Here is a 12,586-nt window from a genome sequence, read left to right on the forward strand (position 1 = left end):
AACATCTGAAAATAAAAGTTTAAGTCCTTGACTAATCCCTTTCAATAATATGAAATTCTATTAATGTAAAGCTATTTACGGGAAAGAAACACCCAACCAAAAGTATTCACAACATGTTTATGATACATTAGCGTCTTAGGCTCTCTGAATATTTGTTAAAAAGTAATGCGTAGGGGAGGAGAAACCTTGGGATATTTTAGATCTTTTAAGAAGAAAATGTGTATAAAGGAGACTCATGACAACTGCTGCATAGGAACACAAATGCTTCCAAGTTATTACTCAGCGAGAGCCAGGCAACTGATAAAGAGCCTTTCAAAGAGTAGGCAACGTGCCAGATCGCGCCAAAGACCCCGGTCTTTGTTCATTAGAAAGCAAACTGCTACTGTATGAATAGCCATCCAGAATGGTGCTGGGACTCTGCAAACCATACAAACTGGGGAAAGAAAGGTAAAGATGGAGTGGAAATCCTACAGAAAATGGCAAACAATTCCACTGGAATCCTTGATAAATTATCTATGTAACAGTTCAGTATTTATCATTTCGAGCTCTGTAAGATTGTTGGTAATAATGCATGTCATGGTGAGAATGTATAGGGGGCACCGCGCTTTCTGTAGTATGACCTGAGCATGCATGGACACAAAACCAGCTGGATCCTGAATAGCTTGGCTTTTTCTTTATTATTCACTGGTTTCCCAAATGTAGGCACAACTATTTGTAATGTAGAAAGCACAAGAAAAGTCTCAAACTTTGCAGAGTCTCTCTCTTCTCTCGCCTCCTGTGGGGGGCGCTCTTGAGCTTGTACCAACAAGACTATAAAGTTGAACTTCAGTTGCTCTGACAGCTTCATTCACTCCTAGTTGAAGTTGTCAAGTATAACCTTAGAGGCTATAAAGGAACCAAGTGTAGCATTTCTTTCATAGCTGTGACACTTTTGCCACTAAAAGAACTACAAATAAAACAAGAATCAAAAGTCAGAAACTATTCAAACAGAAGAACCTTGAAGGACATTTGTAAGCACAAAATGACCTATTGTTTAAATCACGTTTTTATTTTAAATGTATTGTTTTTGTTTTTTCACTTTCCATATCACTATCTATGTTAACCCATTCACGACCTTTGACGTACTTGAATGTCAAAATCATGTCCCTGCCTTCGCATGCTGAGCCCGCATCTTTCCTTGCACATGATGACTGATTTAATCAGCCATCATGTGCCACTAACAGCCGCGGTTCGAACGAAGCTCTGCCTGCAGCTGTTAACCTGTTAAATCCCACTGTCAATCTCTGACAGCAGCATTTAACAAGCACCTGTTGGGGGGGTCTTTCATTCCAAGCTCCCATAAGCACATCTGTGATGTAATCACAGGGCGCCGGTGGGAGTTATAACAGCTATTATTATTATTATTTATTTATATAGCACCATTAATTCCATGGTGCTGTACATTAGACGGGGTTACACCAAATATCACTTATAGTAAACAAAATTAACGATGACAGACTGGTACAGAGGGAAGAGGACCCTGTAATTGCGGGCTTACATTCTACAGGATTATGGGGAAGGAGACAGTAGGTCAGGGGTTGCAGTAGCTCCGATGGTGTTGAGGTGGCAGTGTGGTCTTTACAGGTTGTAAGCTTCTTTGAAGAGATGGGTTTTCAAGTTCCGTTTGAAGGATCCAAACGTGGTGGATAACCGGATGTGTTGGGGCACAGAATTCCAGAGGATGGGGGATATTCGGGAGAAGTTTTGGAGGCGATTGGGTGAGAAGCGAATAAGCGTGGAGGAGAGGAGGAGGTCTTGGGAGGACCGGAGATTACGTGAGGGAAGATATTAAGAGATTAGTTCGGAAATGTACGGAGGAGACAGGTTATGGATGGCTTTGTAGGTCAGTGTTAGTAGTTTAAACTGGATACTCTGGGAAATTGGGAGCCAGTGAAGGGATTTGCAAAGAGGGGAAGCAGGGGAGTAGCGAGGAGAGAGATTAATTAGTCGGGCAGCAGAGTTAAGGATGAACTGGAGAGATTCAAGGGTGTTAGCAAGGAGGCCACAGAGGAGGATGTTGCAGTAGTCGAGGCAGGAGATGATTAGGGCATGCACAAGCATTTTGGTAGAGTGAGGGTTGATGAAAGGACGGATTCTGAAAATATTTTTGAGCTGGAGGCAACAGGAGGTGGCGAGAGCTTGGATGTGCGGTTTGAAGGATAGGGCAGAGTCAAGGGTTACTAAGAGGCAGTGGATTACCGGGACAGGGAAATTCATTTAGGCCATGTGCACACGTTCAGTATTTTTCGCGTTTTTTTCGCGTTTTTTTCGCTATAAAAACGTGATAAAAACGCGAAAAAAAACGCTTACATATGCCTCCTATTATTTACAGTGTATTCCGCATTTCTTGTGCAAATGTTGCATTTTGTTCCGCCAAAAAATCACATCGCGGAAAAAAAAGCAACATGTTCATTAAATTTGCGGAATTGCGGGGATTCCGCACACCTAGGAATGCATTGATCTGCTTACTTCCCGCACGGGGCTGTGCACACCATGCGGGAAGTAAGCAGATTATGTGCGGTTGGTACCCAGGGTGGAGGAGAGGAGACTCTCCTCCACGGACTGGGCACCATATAATTGGTAAAAAAAAAAAAGAATTAAAATAAAAAATAGTCATATATTCACCTTCGATGGCCCCTGGAGTCTTCCCGCCTCAGCGGTGCATGCTGCCGCTTCCGTTCCTATAGATGGTGTGTGAAGGACCTGCGATGACGTTGCGGTCTTGTGATTGGTCGCGTGACCGCTCATGTGACCGCGACGTCATGGAAGGTCCTGCACACACCATCTATAGGAACGGACGCCGCTGAGGAGATCGGCTGTCTGCAGAGGGTGAGTATAACCATTTTTTTATTTTTTTATTATTTTTAACATGATATCTTTTTACTATTGATGCTGCATAGGCAGCATCTATAGTAAAAAGTTGGTCACACTTGTCAAACACTATGTTTGACAAGTGTGACCAACCTGTCAGTCAGTTTTCCAAGCGATGCTACAGATCGCTTGGAAAAGTTTAGCATTCTGCAAGCTAATTTCGCTTGCAAAATGCTAAAAAAAAACACGAAAAATCCGGGAAAAAAAACGCAAAAAAAAAAATGCGGATTTCTTGCAGAAAATTTCCGGTTTTCTTCAGGAAATTTCTGCAAGAAATCCTGACGTGTGCACATACCCTTATTGTGATAGATAGATCAGGTAGGGAAGGCATGCGAGATGGAGGAAAGATAATTAGTTCAGATTTGTCCACATTGTCCACATTGAATTGACAGGTAGGAGTCTGCTGATGACCCCCATGCATGTCACTACGACACTTCTGTGAATACCGGCCTGTGGCTGGCGTTCATAGAAGACCTGGATTTCTGCTATACATAGCAGGGCTGATGAACCGCTATGTATAGCACAAGCGATTGAATGATAGCAGCGTCACGTTCCCTAAGAGAACTATTAACTACAGTAAAAAGTTAAAAAATGTTAAAAAAATACAAAAAAAAGATAAAAAACGTAAAAGTTCAAATCACGCCCTTTTGCCTCATTAAACAATTTTAAAAACTTTAAAATACATGTATTTCGTATCGCTGCATTTGTAAAACTCCGAACTATCAAAATATAAAATAAATGAATCCAATTGGCAAACAGTACAACGAAAAAAAATCAAAACGCTAGAATTACTTTTTTAGCAGCTGCAAAATTGCACTAAAATGCAACAAGAGGCGATCAAAACATTGTATCTATCCCAAAATGGTGTTACTAAGGATGTCGGCTAAGGGTGCAAAAGATAAGCCCTCACACAGCCCTTTATTCCAAAAAATGAAAACGTTACGGTTCTCAAGCAAAAAAAAAAGTTCTTACAAATTTCTGAATTTTTTATCACCACTCAAATTAAAAAAAACCTGTACAGGTTTGATACCTGCGTACTCATACTGACCTGGGGAATCATAATCGCTGGTAAGTATTATCATATAGTGAACATAGTAAATTAAAAAAAAACTGTGTCAATTGCACTTTTTTTGCTATTTGAACGCACTTGGAATTTTTTCCCCACTTTCCAGTGTATCACACGATAAAATGGTACAACTCGTCCCATAAAAACAGACCCTCATATGGTTATATGGATGGCAAATAAAAAAGCTATGGCTCTTGGAAGAAGATCGCAAGGTAGAGAAGGGGCTAAAAGCAGAAATCTTGAAACATTTATGATTTTTTTTTTATAGCAATGATAATGGTACGAAAATTAAAAATTATGGGGAAAAACAAAAAAAGATTTACCAAAAAGCATTGATTTAAAGGGAACCTGGCTCTTAGAGAAATGTTATTTACCCTCAGTGGTAATCTGCAAGAAAATTGTTTTTAAATCCTATTAAACCAGTTTGCTGGGGAGAGGCTATAGGGAGAAAATTAAATTTTATTCCCCCTGTAGCCGCTTGCTTCCAGTCATAGGAATGGTGCCGGAAATGGATACAGTCACCGTTCACTTCACAGGGAGTGCGGCTGTACTCACACCCCAACACTTAGATTGACAGCCTGCACACAAACACACTGCAGAGCAGGCTGTCAATCAAAGTGCTGGGGATTGTATACAACTGCGCCCACTTTGTAGCGAGCAGTAAATGTCATACACCTTCCCTGTGATTACAAGTGAGCAGCTGCAAGGAAAGTAAAACATAATTTTTCCATATAGCCACTACTTCCGTAAAATGCTCCATATTACCCCTGTATCTGCACTTCAATAGAGTTTCTCAAGGTGTCAAGTTCCCTTTAAACAAGAGATAATTTTTGCTTATTTTTATGTTATACAGCGTTCAGAAGAAAAAAAAAGTTATTCGAGCAGTATTCTTAATCTTGTTATTGTCTTTGGCTACAAATGGGGAAGCTCAGACGTCGCCTTCTACTATTTGGTGTAGTCTCAGTAGGAGAAGTCTGAGACGCTCTGGAGTGAGGCAATAAGGCTATGTGCACACGTAGGAAGGGTCCTCTGCGGATTCTCCCACAGCAGATTTGATAAATCTGCAGGGCAAAACCGCTGTGGTTATCCCTGCAGATTTATCGCGGTTTGTCTTGCTGTTTCCGCTGCGGGTTTACTCCTGCACTTGTTTTACTATTGATGCTGCATATGCAGCATCAATAATAATGTTAAAAATAATTTAAAAAATGGTTATACTTACCCTCCGACGTCCCGATCTCCTCGGTGCTGCACGCGGCGGTCCGGTTCCAAAGATGCTACGCGAGAATGACCTTCGTGACGTAACGGTCATGTGACCGCGACGTCATCGCAGGTCTTGCCCGCATAGCAACCCTGCGACCGGACGGCCGCGTGCAGCGCTGAGAGGTGAGTATATCATTATTTTTTATTTTAATTGTTTTTTTTTTACACAAATATGGTTCCCAGGGCCTGGAGGAGAGTCTCCTCTCCTCCACCCCGGGTACCATCCGCACATGATCCGCTTACTTCCCGCATCGTGGGCATAGCCCCATGCGGGAAGTAAGCGGATCAATGCATCCCTATGTGTGCAGAATCGCCGCGATTCCGCACAAAGAAGTGACATGCTGCGGATTGTAAACCACTGCGTTCCCACGCGTTTTTTTCCGCAGCATGTGCACAGCGTTTTCGGTTTCCCATAGGTTTACATTGAACTGTAAACTCATGGGAAACTGCTGCGGACCCACAGCTGCAGAAACGCTGCGGATCCGCAGCAAAATCCGCAACGTGTGCACAAGGTCTAACTGGAATTCAGGTTAGAAATTCAGCAATTGTTGTTTTTTTTATAGTCACTGCTTACACTTCTGGGTTTTGTTGTATGGATATAGTTTTAATAATATGATTAAATGTTATAAACATAACTGTTACAATATGATCATATAAAAAAATGATTGAAAACTTTCACTAATTTTACATGATAATATAAACCTGCAGGTAAAAATTGCTCCTTCTCTCATTTTCAGAAACCTGATGCCTGCAAATCTTGTGGCTGCAGCCTTCCGATCGGTAAGACAAATACTGTATTGTAGCTTCAACATAAGATACAGCAGGAAGCTGCAGCCTGTGCTGGGATAGTACATTTGGGGGGATCTCGATATAATGAGAACATTGTCTTCCAATGTGTTCTCAGATAAAGATTTGACAAGCTCAGTGATGCTCAGACAGACACCAGGAAGTTTCTTCCTAAGGTCGTGGATTGTAACACGAGCAGTCACATACACGTATAAAGAACAGGAGAACAAGTTGTATGGCAAAGTTTTTATGGCATCCAGAGCCCAAGTAAAGCCAATACAGACGTACCATATGGTGACACTTATAGAGACAGTGGCATAAATAAATTCTGATGGGCCACAATGCACAATTTGGACCTGGTCCCCTACCTCCACGTTGATCAGATGTATGGGCCCCTGTAGCACTCTAGATCCTATAAAAACATGCGTGTTTCCCCTCCCCTGTAATAATGACCCCCGTCATTGCTACTTCCTGTAATCATCTTGGTCCCTTCCTGTAATAATGTCCTCCATTCTGATCCCATGCTATAACAATGTCCCCCATCCTGGGCCAGTTCATGGTATGATGTTCTCCATCCTGGACCTCTTCCTAGTATAGTGTCTCCTATCATGTAATAATGCCCTCCATCCTGAGCCCATTCCTATAATAATGTCATCCATCCTGGTACAATGCCCCCTGTCCTGGGCTCCTTTCTGCTATAATGCCCCCATCCTAGGTTTCTTCTTGGTATAATGCTTCCATACTGAGTCCCTTCCTGGTATAATGTCCCCCAATTCTGCGCCCCTTCTGTTCTTCTCCAGCACATTTTAAAAATAAACAATTCTTACCTTTCTACTCCCATGATGTGCGGTGTCCTCCTTTATAGTCGGTGCAGAAGCCAGCAGATGACTTCAGGATGCCGGCAAAGGCAGCACATGACGTCACCACGATGCAACGCTCATCATGGGGAAGCCGAACTGCTGCTGGTCTCTGACATGCGGGCAGCGTGTATTGCAGCGCAGGGAGTCAGTGGATCTCTGTGCCGCCATACATTTCAGCTGAATGCGCATCAACCCTTTTGGCCAACAGTCTAAAGTTGACCGACTGTCTCCCAACAAAACGATCCATCATGTCCACTTTCACGTCCAACGATCCATCATGTCCATGTCCAGATTCTTTTGTTCTCAGAGAGATAAGCCATTGTCAGAGATGTCTAATAGTGACTCTCTAAAAGACAACACAGGGGCACTGGCCAGCTGAGCGCTCTTGTGAATGGATGAGTTGGGGAAGATACATTTGGCTGACAGCTATCTAAGGCGTATGGATGGAATTTACAAAGCAGTGGGCTGCATGATCGGTTGGCTGATAGCAGGCTAGGTACCCTCTCCAAACAGAGCTCCATTCTTCTTTTCCTGCACTGTCCACCTTCTCTGTAGAGTGCACATGAAAATGTTTATTTGCAAAATAATCAGTTTTCTAATTAATTTTTGATTTTTTTTTTCCAGTATGCAACTGAGTACGTGACGTACATAAGGAACACAACTGATGGAAACATCACCGTGGAGCGGGTGAGGTTCTGAGTCTACTAAAGTCTATAAGCTACAAACCGTGGGGCTGACATATGAAGACTGAAGCAGCACACACTCGCACTACGCCAGTATTCCTGTAGTACACGGTGCTGAATTCATTAAAGGGGTTCTCTAAGAATAGAAAAAAAGGAGCATGAATTTGCGCATCTCCTGTGTGCCAGAAATGCTACTCCAGTATGGTCTACAAAACGCCAGCATTTGTGATTAATTTGACAGGGGGGTTGGGTCATGGCACGCCCTACCGCCAGGTTCGCCCATTTTGGAGGAGTTGATTCAAACTGGTGTGAAACCCACCAAAATTCTTAGAATACACAACTTCTAAGCAAAAAATGTCCTACTTTTCAAAGTTTTTACCCAAATTTTCTGCAATAAAAGCTTTGAATCGGTCCCCACATATGTAGGTATAGATAAATCACCATGCACTGTTGAAATAACACAGATCTCATATCCATAATATTAGGGAATTACTTAACGAAGTTGCCCCAACTGGACACCCCTGTCTACATGTCCTGATATAGCATATGGTTTGGGGGTACCCTTTGGCACCTCTCTACGAGCCAAAGTGGGGAGTTGCTTTGGTCTCTAGCGCTGTCACTAGGGAAAATGCCACAACGACAGATCCCCAGCAGTCAGATCACCATCATGGTGTATTGGCGGAACACCCACATAATAAGTACATTTGTTTATGAACATGTTAATGAATTATTACACTATATTATATAACACTTCCACCGGATGATACTTAATATCTAATATTGAATGCATGCAATCACTTCATTATCTATGATGGTTCCTACTCATTAATTTAGAAAACAGCATGTAGATATAAGTCATCCTCCAATAAAAATATCTTAAACTCATGTGTCCCTCAAATCACCTCCTGATCCCAGTGGTTTCCTTGTATCTGCATACTAATGACTACTTTAGAGTACAGACCGACATCACAAATATCTCATTAAAGCCACATCTAATGAGCCAGTGTCTGGCTTGTTACAGGAAACTGGGAATTAACATGCACTTGATACCATTCCGTGATGTTCTTGTGTTTCCGTCATTAGGGATTAGCCAGTCATTTTCATATTTGTGAAAACCAAATAAGTTCAAGTAAGGCGCAGACCTGATTACCGCACAGGATCATTTGTACTTATGATAATTGTCCAGGCTATTTCATTACTTGGAGTTTCTTAAGAATTCCAATTTATTACAGAACACAGACTTTGAAGATTGAAAAGTAGCCATACAAGGCACAATATCTGTGTGCCAATGATAACGAGTGACAATGATAACAAACTTCTTCAGATGCACTCATTAGCGCTCAGAAGGAGTTTACTAAAACATAGCAAAGGCGTAAAATTGAACCCCAGCTGTGTTGGTTGGCTGTTTATTACAGCAGTGCATTATGGTTGTTAAAATGTCAAATGAATTTTGAATGTTTCATTTATTATTCTGATCAGCAATGGACTGAAGTGGGTACTATGTGTCCAGGAGGTCCAGTGAGACTGATATGAGTCTTTCTCTTAATTAGTATATGTACTGTATATAAACAAATATATCATAGTTTCCAGACAGGGTGCAGGATGTAAACTTATTCCATGTTTGACCAACATGAAAACTATTTACCACCGGTTATGCATATTAAAGGCCCATATACAAAATAGATTAAAATCAACTCAACCCCATGACTTGGGTTCGACCATGTACTGTAACGCTGGGGTCTTCTGACTGTCCCTCTGGACAGATGATGTCTGATGAGATGAAGATCGAATAGTGTGAATATAAATGCCCAATCCTTTTGTTATCCCAAGACATGAGCCGCCATTAGAAGAGTATGACAGAGGCTTACTCTTCTTTACGCATTGAAAAGTCATGAATATTCCACCGACCCTAGAGTTTATGTGTATAGTGGAGTCAAAAGAGATTGCTGTTGGTAGAACAAGTGGCCAGCAGCTATCTAGGATGAAAGGGTACCTTTGCACGCCCCCTGAGGAAGAGGTAATGATTTGACACGAAACGCACGTTGGGGTAAGGTGACCAGGATCCAGACGGGACTTTTACACTTATGGGTAATTATCCCTTTTATTTAATTACATTTTTTTGGACTATTTGCACAAAGGTATATAGTGATTAACTAAGTATTTATATAGATGCACTATTTGTAAAATCACTATATATTTGAGGCCTATGCACTTAACACTTGATAGCAATATGGACATGATATCTTTTGCATAATTCCTTGATCTTGTTGCAACAGTACATGTCCCGTTTTGTATTCTTGGGTCATTCTTTGCATCTATGGATGTAGTCACATTGATGATAAAATCCACATACTTCATTTTTGTAATACTATGAATTTTCTATGTGGAAGCTAGTGATTGATCTTTCAATAAATATTGTTATTTTGTAATTTTTTGGCAATTTTTGGACTCTTTTGTCTCTCCTGTAACAGTATTGTTTTTGAGTCGCCATTGATATACAGTATGTATATGGTAATTTATGACTGGTATTTTTCTTGTTTTGATAACAGTGTTATGTTGATTTTTCAGGTTCCCATGGGGATGGAAGTTGAAGGAATGAACATTCTGGGACTCGTCCTCTTCGCACTTGTATTGGGAGTAGCCTTAAAAAAGTTGGGTCCAGAAGGGGAAGAGCTGATAAAATTTTTCAATGCGTTTAATGAGGCCACAATGGTTATTGTTTCTTGGATTATGTGGTAAGTGTAGCAAGCCGACTTTTCTAACAAAACTACTGTTGCTGCAGTTATCCATTGCCCCTATGTCCCAGAAGAACTCCCATGATTATCAGATCAGTGATTACAGCTTCTAAATCCTCAGGTTGGCCCCCAAGTCACAATGATATAGAGTAGATAAAGTAAGGGAATTTTTTTGTTTATTGTCAGAAGGAGCCCTCAAGAATAAGATTATCATATATTGTCACAGCAAATGTTCTAATCCCCTGCAGTGCCCCCACTGGTGAAATTATGCATTACATGGTGCCTTTGAAAATCAATTATATAATCGTGTGATATTATAGCGTTCTTGATCCCCTTTAATATCAGGTGCAGTAATGTGATATGACTCAGTGATCATTTCTCAGTCTGTCTCAGATACCCATAGATTTAATATAATTGAATCTTTCATTTTATTTAAGCACGAAGAAGTCTTATCTGTATCCCAGATGTTATATTATCTTATGAAATGTAAATGTTGATTCTTGCCATATTAACAGCCGTCACTTTGTATTTTTGTGATTTAGGTACGTTCCTATTGGAATCATGTTTCTTGTTGGAAGCAAGATTGTTGAAATGGGAAACATCGTGCTCTTGGTGACCAGTTTGGGAAAATACATCATGGCATCTATTTTAGGTCATATTATCCACGGAGGGATCGTTCTTCCTCTTATTTATTTTGCTTTTACTCGCAAGAACCCCTACACATTCCTGTTAGGATTGATAACTCCTTTTGCAACAGCATTTGCGACCTCTTCAAGGTAAGGAAATATTGAACCTGTTAACATTTTCGTTATTTACTGCTAGTCTACTTTTGTTAAAGGGGGTTCTGGTTCTGAAATTTTGATGAGTATAAATCCACCATGTTCCCTATATTCTTTACACAGGCATAGTGGCCCATTCATAAAGTCCCTGCAGCTTAGTTTCATTTAGCAGCTGTGCCTGGTACTGTAGCTTAGTGATATTTGGCACTCACACTGGAATTACATCTTAGTCCCATTTTGCAGTTATGCCTGGTACTGTTGCTTAGGCTGGGTTCACATATGCGTTCGGGGGCTTTGCATCCGCATACATCAGCATGTCCTGTGTACCCAATGTTAAAGATAGGTACACAGGAGGCATACAGAAGTAGGTGAAAGTAGGCGGAGTGTAGCCGGGGCTAAGGCTACTTTCACACTAGTCCGTCGGTACGGGCCGTCGCAAACCGTCCGCCCGACGTACCGACAGACGGTGTGTTAATGTAGCACAACGTGGGCAGCGGATGCAGTTATACAACGCATCCGCTGCCCATTGTGAGTTCCGGGGTGGAGGGGGCGGACCCGACGCACAAAAAAACGTTACATGGAACTTTTTTGTGCCGACGGTCCACCAAAACACGACGCATCCGTCGCACGATGGATGCAATGTGTGTCCATACGTCGCAATGCGTCGCTAATGCAAGTGTATGGAGAAAAAACGCATCCTGCGGGCAACTTTGCAGGATGCGTTTTTTCTCCAAAACGACGCATTGCGACATCCGTCACACAACGCAAATGTGAAAGTAGCCTTAATGGAGGACGTACGCAGCCCTCCGCAAAGCCCCCGAACGCAAATGTGAACTTAGCCTTACTGCCAACTGGCAGTTGTGCCTGGTACTGTAGCTTAGTCCTATTTGCCACTCTACGTAGTACTGTAGCTTAGTCCCATTTGTAAGCTGTGCCTGGTACTGTAGCTTAGTCCAATTTACCACTGTGCCTGGTATTGCACCTAAGTCCCACTTTGCAGCTGAGCCTGGTACTGTAGCTTAGTCCTATTTTCCACTCTACTTAGTACTGTAGCTTAGTCCCATTTGTAAGCTGTGCCTGGTACTGTAGCTTAGTCCAATTTACCACTGTGCCTGGTATTGCACCTAAGTCCCACTTTGCAGCTGTGCCTGGTACTGTAGCTTAGTCCTATTTGCCACTGTGCCTGGTATTGCACCTAAGTCCCACTTTGCAGCTGAGCCTGGTACTGTAGCTTAGTCCTATTTTCCACTCTACTTAGTACTGTAGCTTAGTCCCATTTGTAAGCTGTGCCTGGTACTGTAGCTTAGTCCTATTTGCCACTGTGCCTGGTATTGCACCTAAGTCCCACTTTGCAGCTGAGCCTGGTACTGTAGCTTAGTCCTATTTTCCACTCTACTTAGTACTGTAGCTTAGTCCCATTTGTAAGCTGTGCCTGGTACTGTAGCTTAGTCCTATTTTCCACTCTACTTAGTACTGTAGCTTAGTCCCATTTGGAAGCTGTGCCTGG

At 41.9% G+C, this 12,586-nt stretch overlaps 1 protein-coding gene and 1 long non-coding RNA gene across 2 annotated transcripts in view; one reads left to right on the plus strand and one right to left on the minus strand.

The window, feature by feature from the left end:
- Positions 1-12,586, minus strand: part of LOC143804428 (uncharacterized) — a 326,044-nt gene that overhangs the window by 244,426 nt on the left and 69,032 nt on the right. The gene's annotated exons all lie outside the window — the stretch shown is intronic.
- Positions 1-12,586, plus strand: part of SLC1A4 (solute carrier family 1 member 4) — a 31,315-nt gene that overhangs the window by 12,880 nt on the left and 5,849 nt on the right. Inside the window, exons 2-5 of the mRNA XM_077282523.1 lie at positions 5,974-6,016; positions 7,507-7,569; positions 10,134-10,300; positions 10,843-11,076. Of these exons, the coding sequence (XP_077138638.1) occupies positions 5,974-6,016; positions 7,507-7,569; positions 10,134-10,300; positions 10,843-11,076 (507 nt within the window). The remainder of the gene's footprint in view (positions 1-5,973; positions 6,017-7,506; positions 7,570-10,133; positions 10,301-10,842; positions 11,077-12,586) is intronic.

The sequence above is a fragment of the Ranitomeya variabilis genome, chromosome 2 (assembly GCF_051348905.1).
Source record: "Ranitomeya variabilis isolate aRanVar5 chromosome 2, aRanVar5.hap1, whole genome shotgun sequence".
NCBI lineage: Eukaryota > Metazoa > Chordata > Amphibia > Anura > Dendrobatidae > Ranitomeya > Ranitomeya variabilis.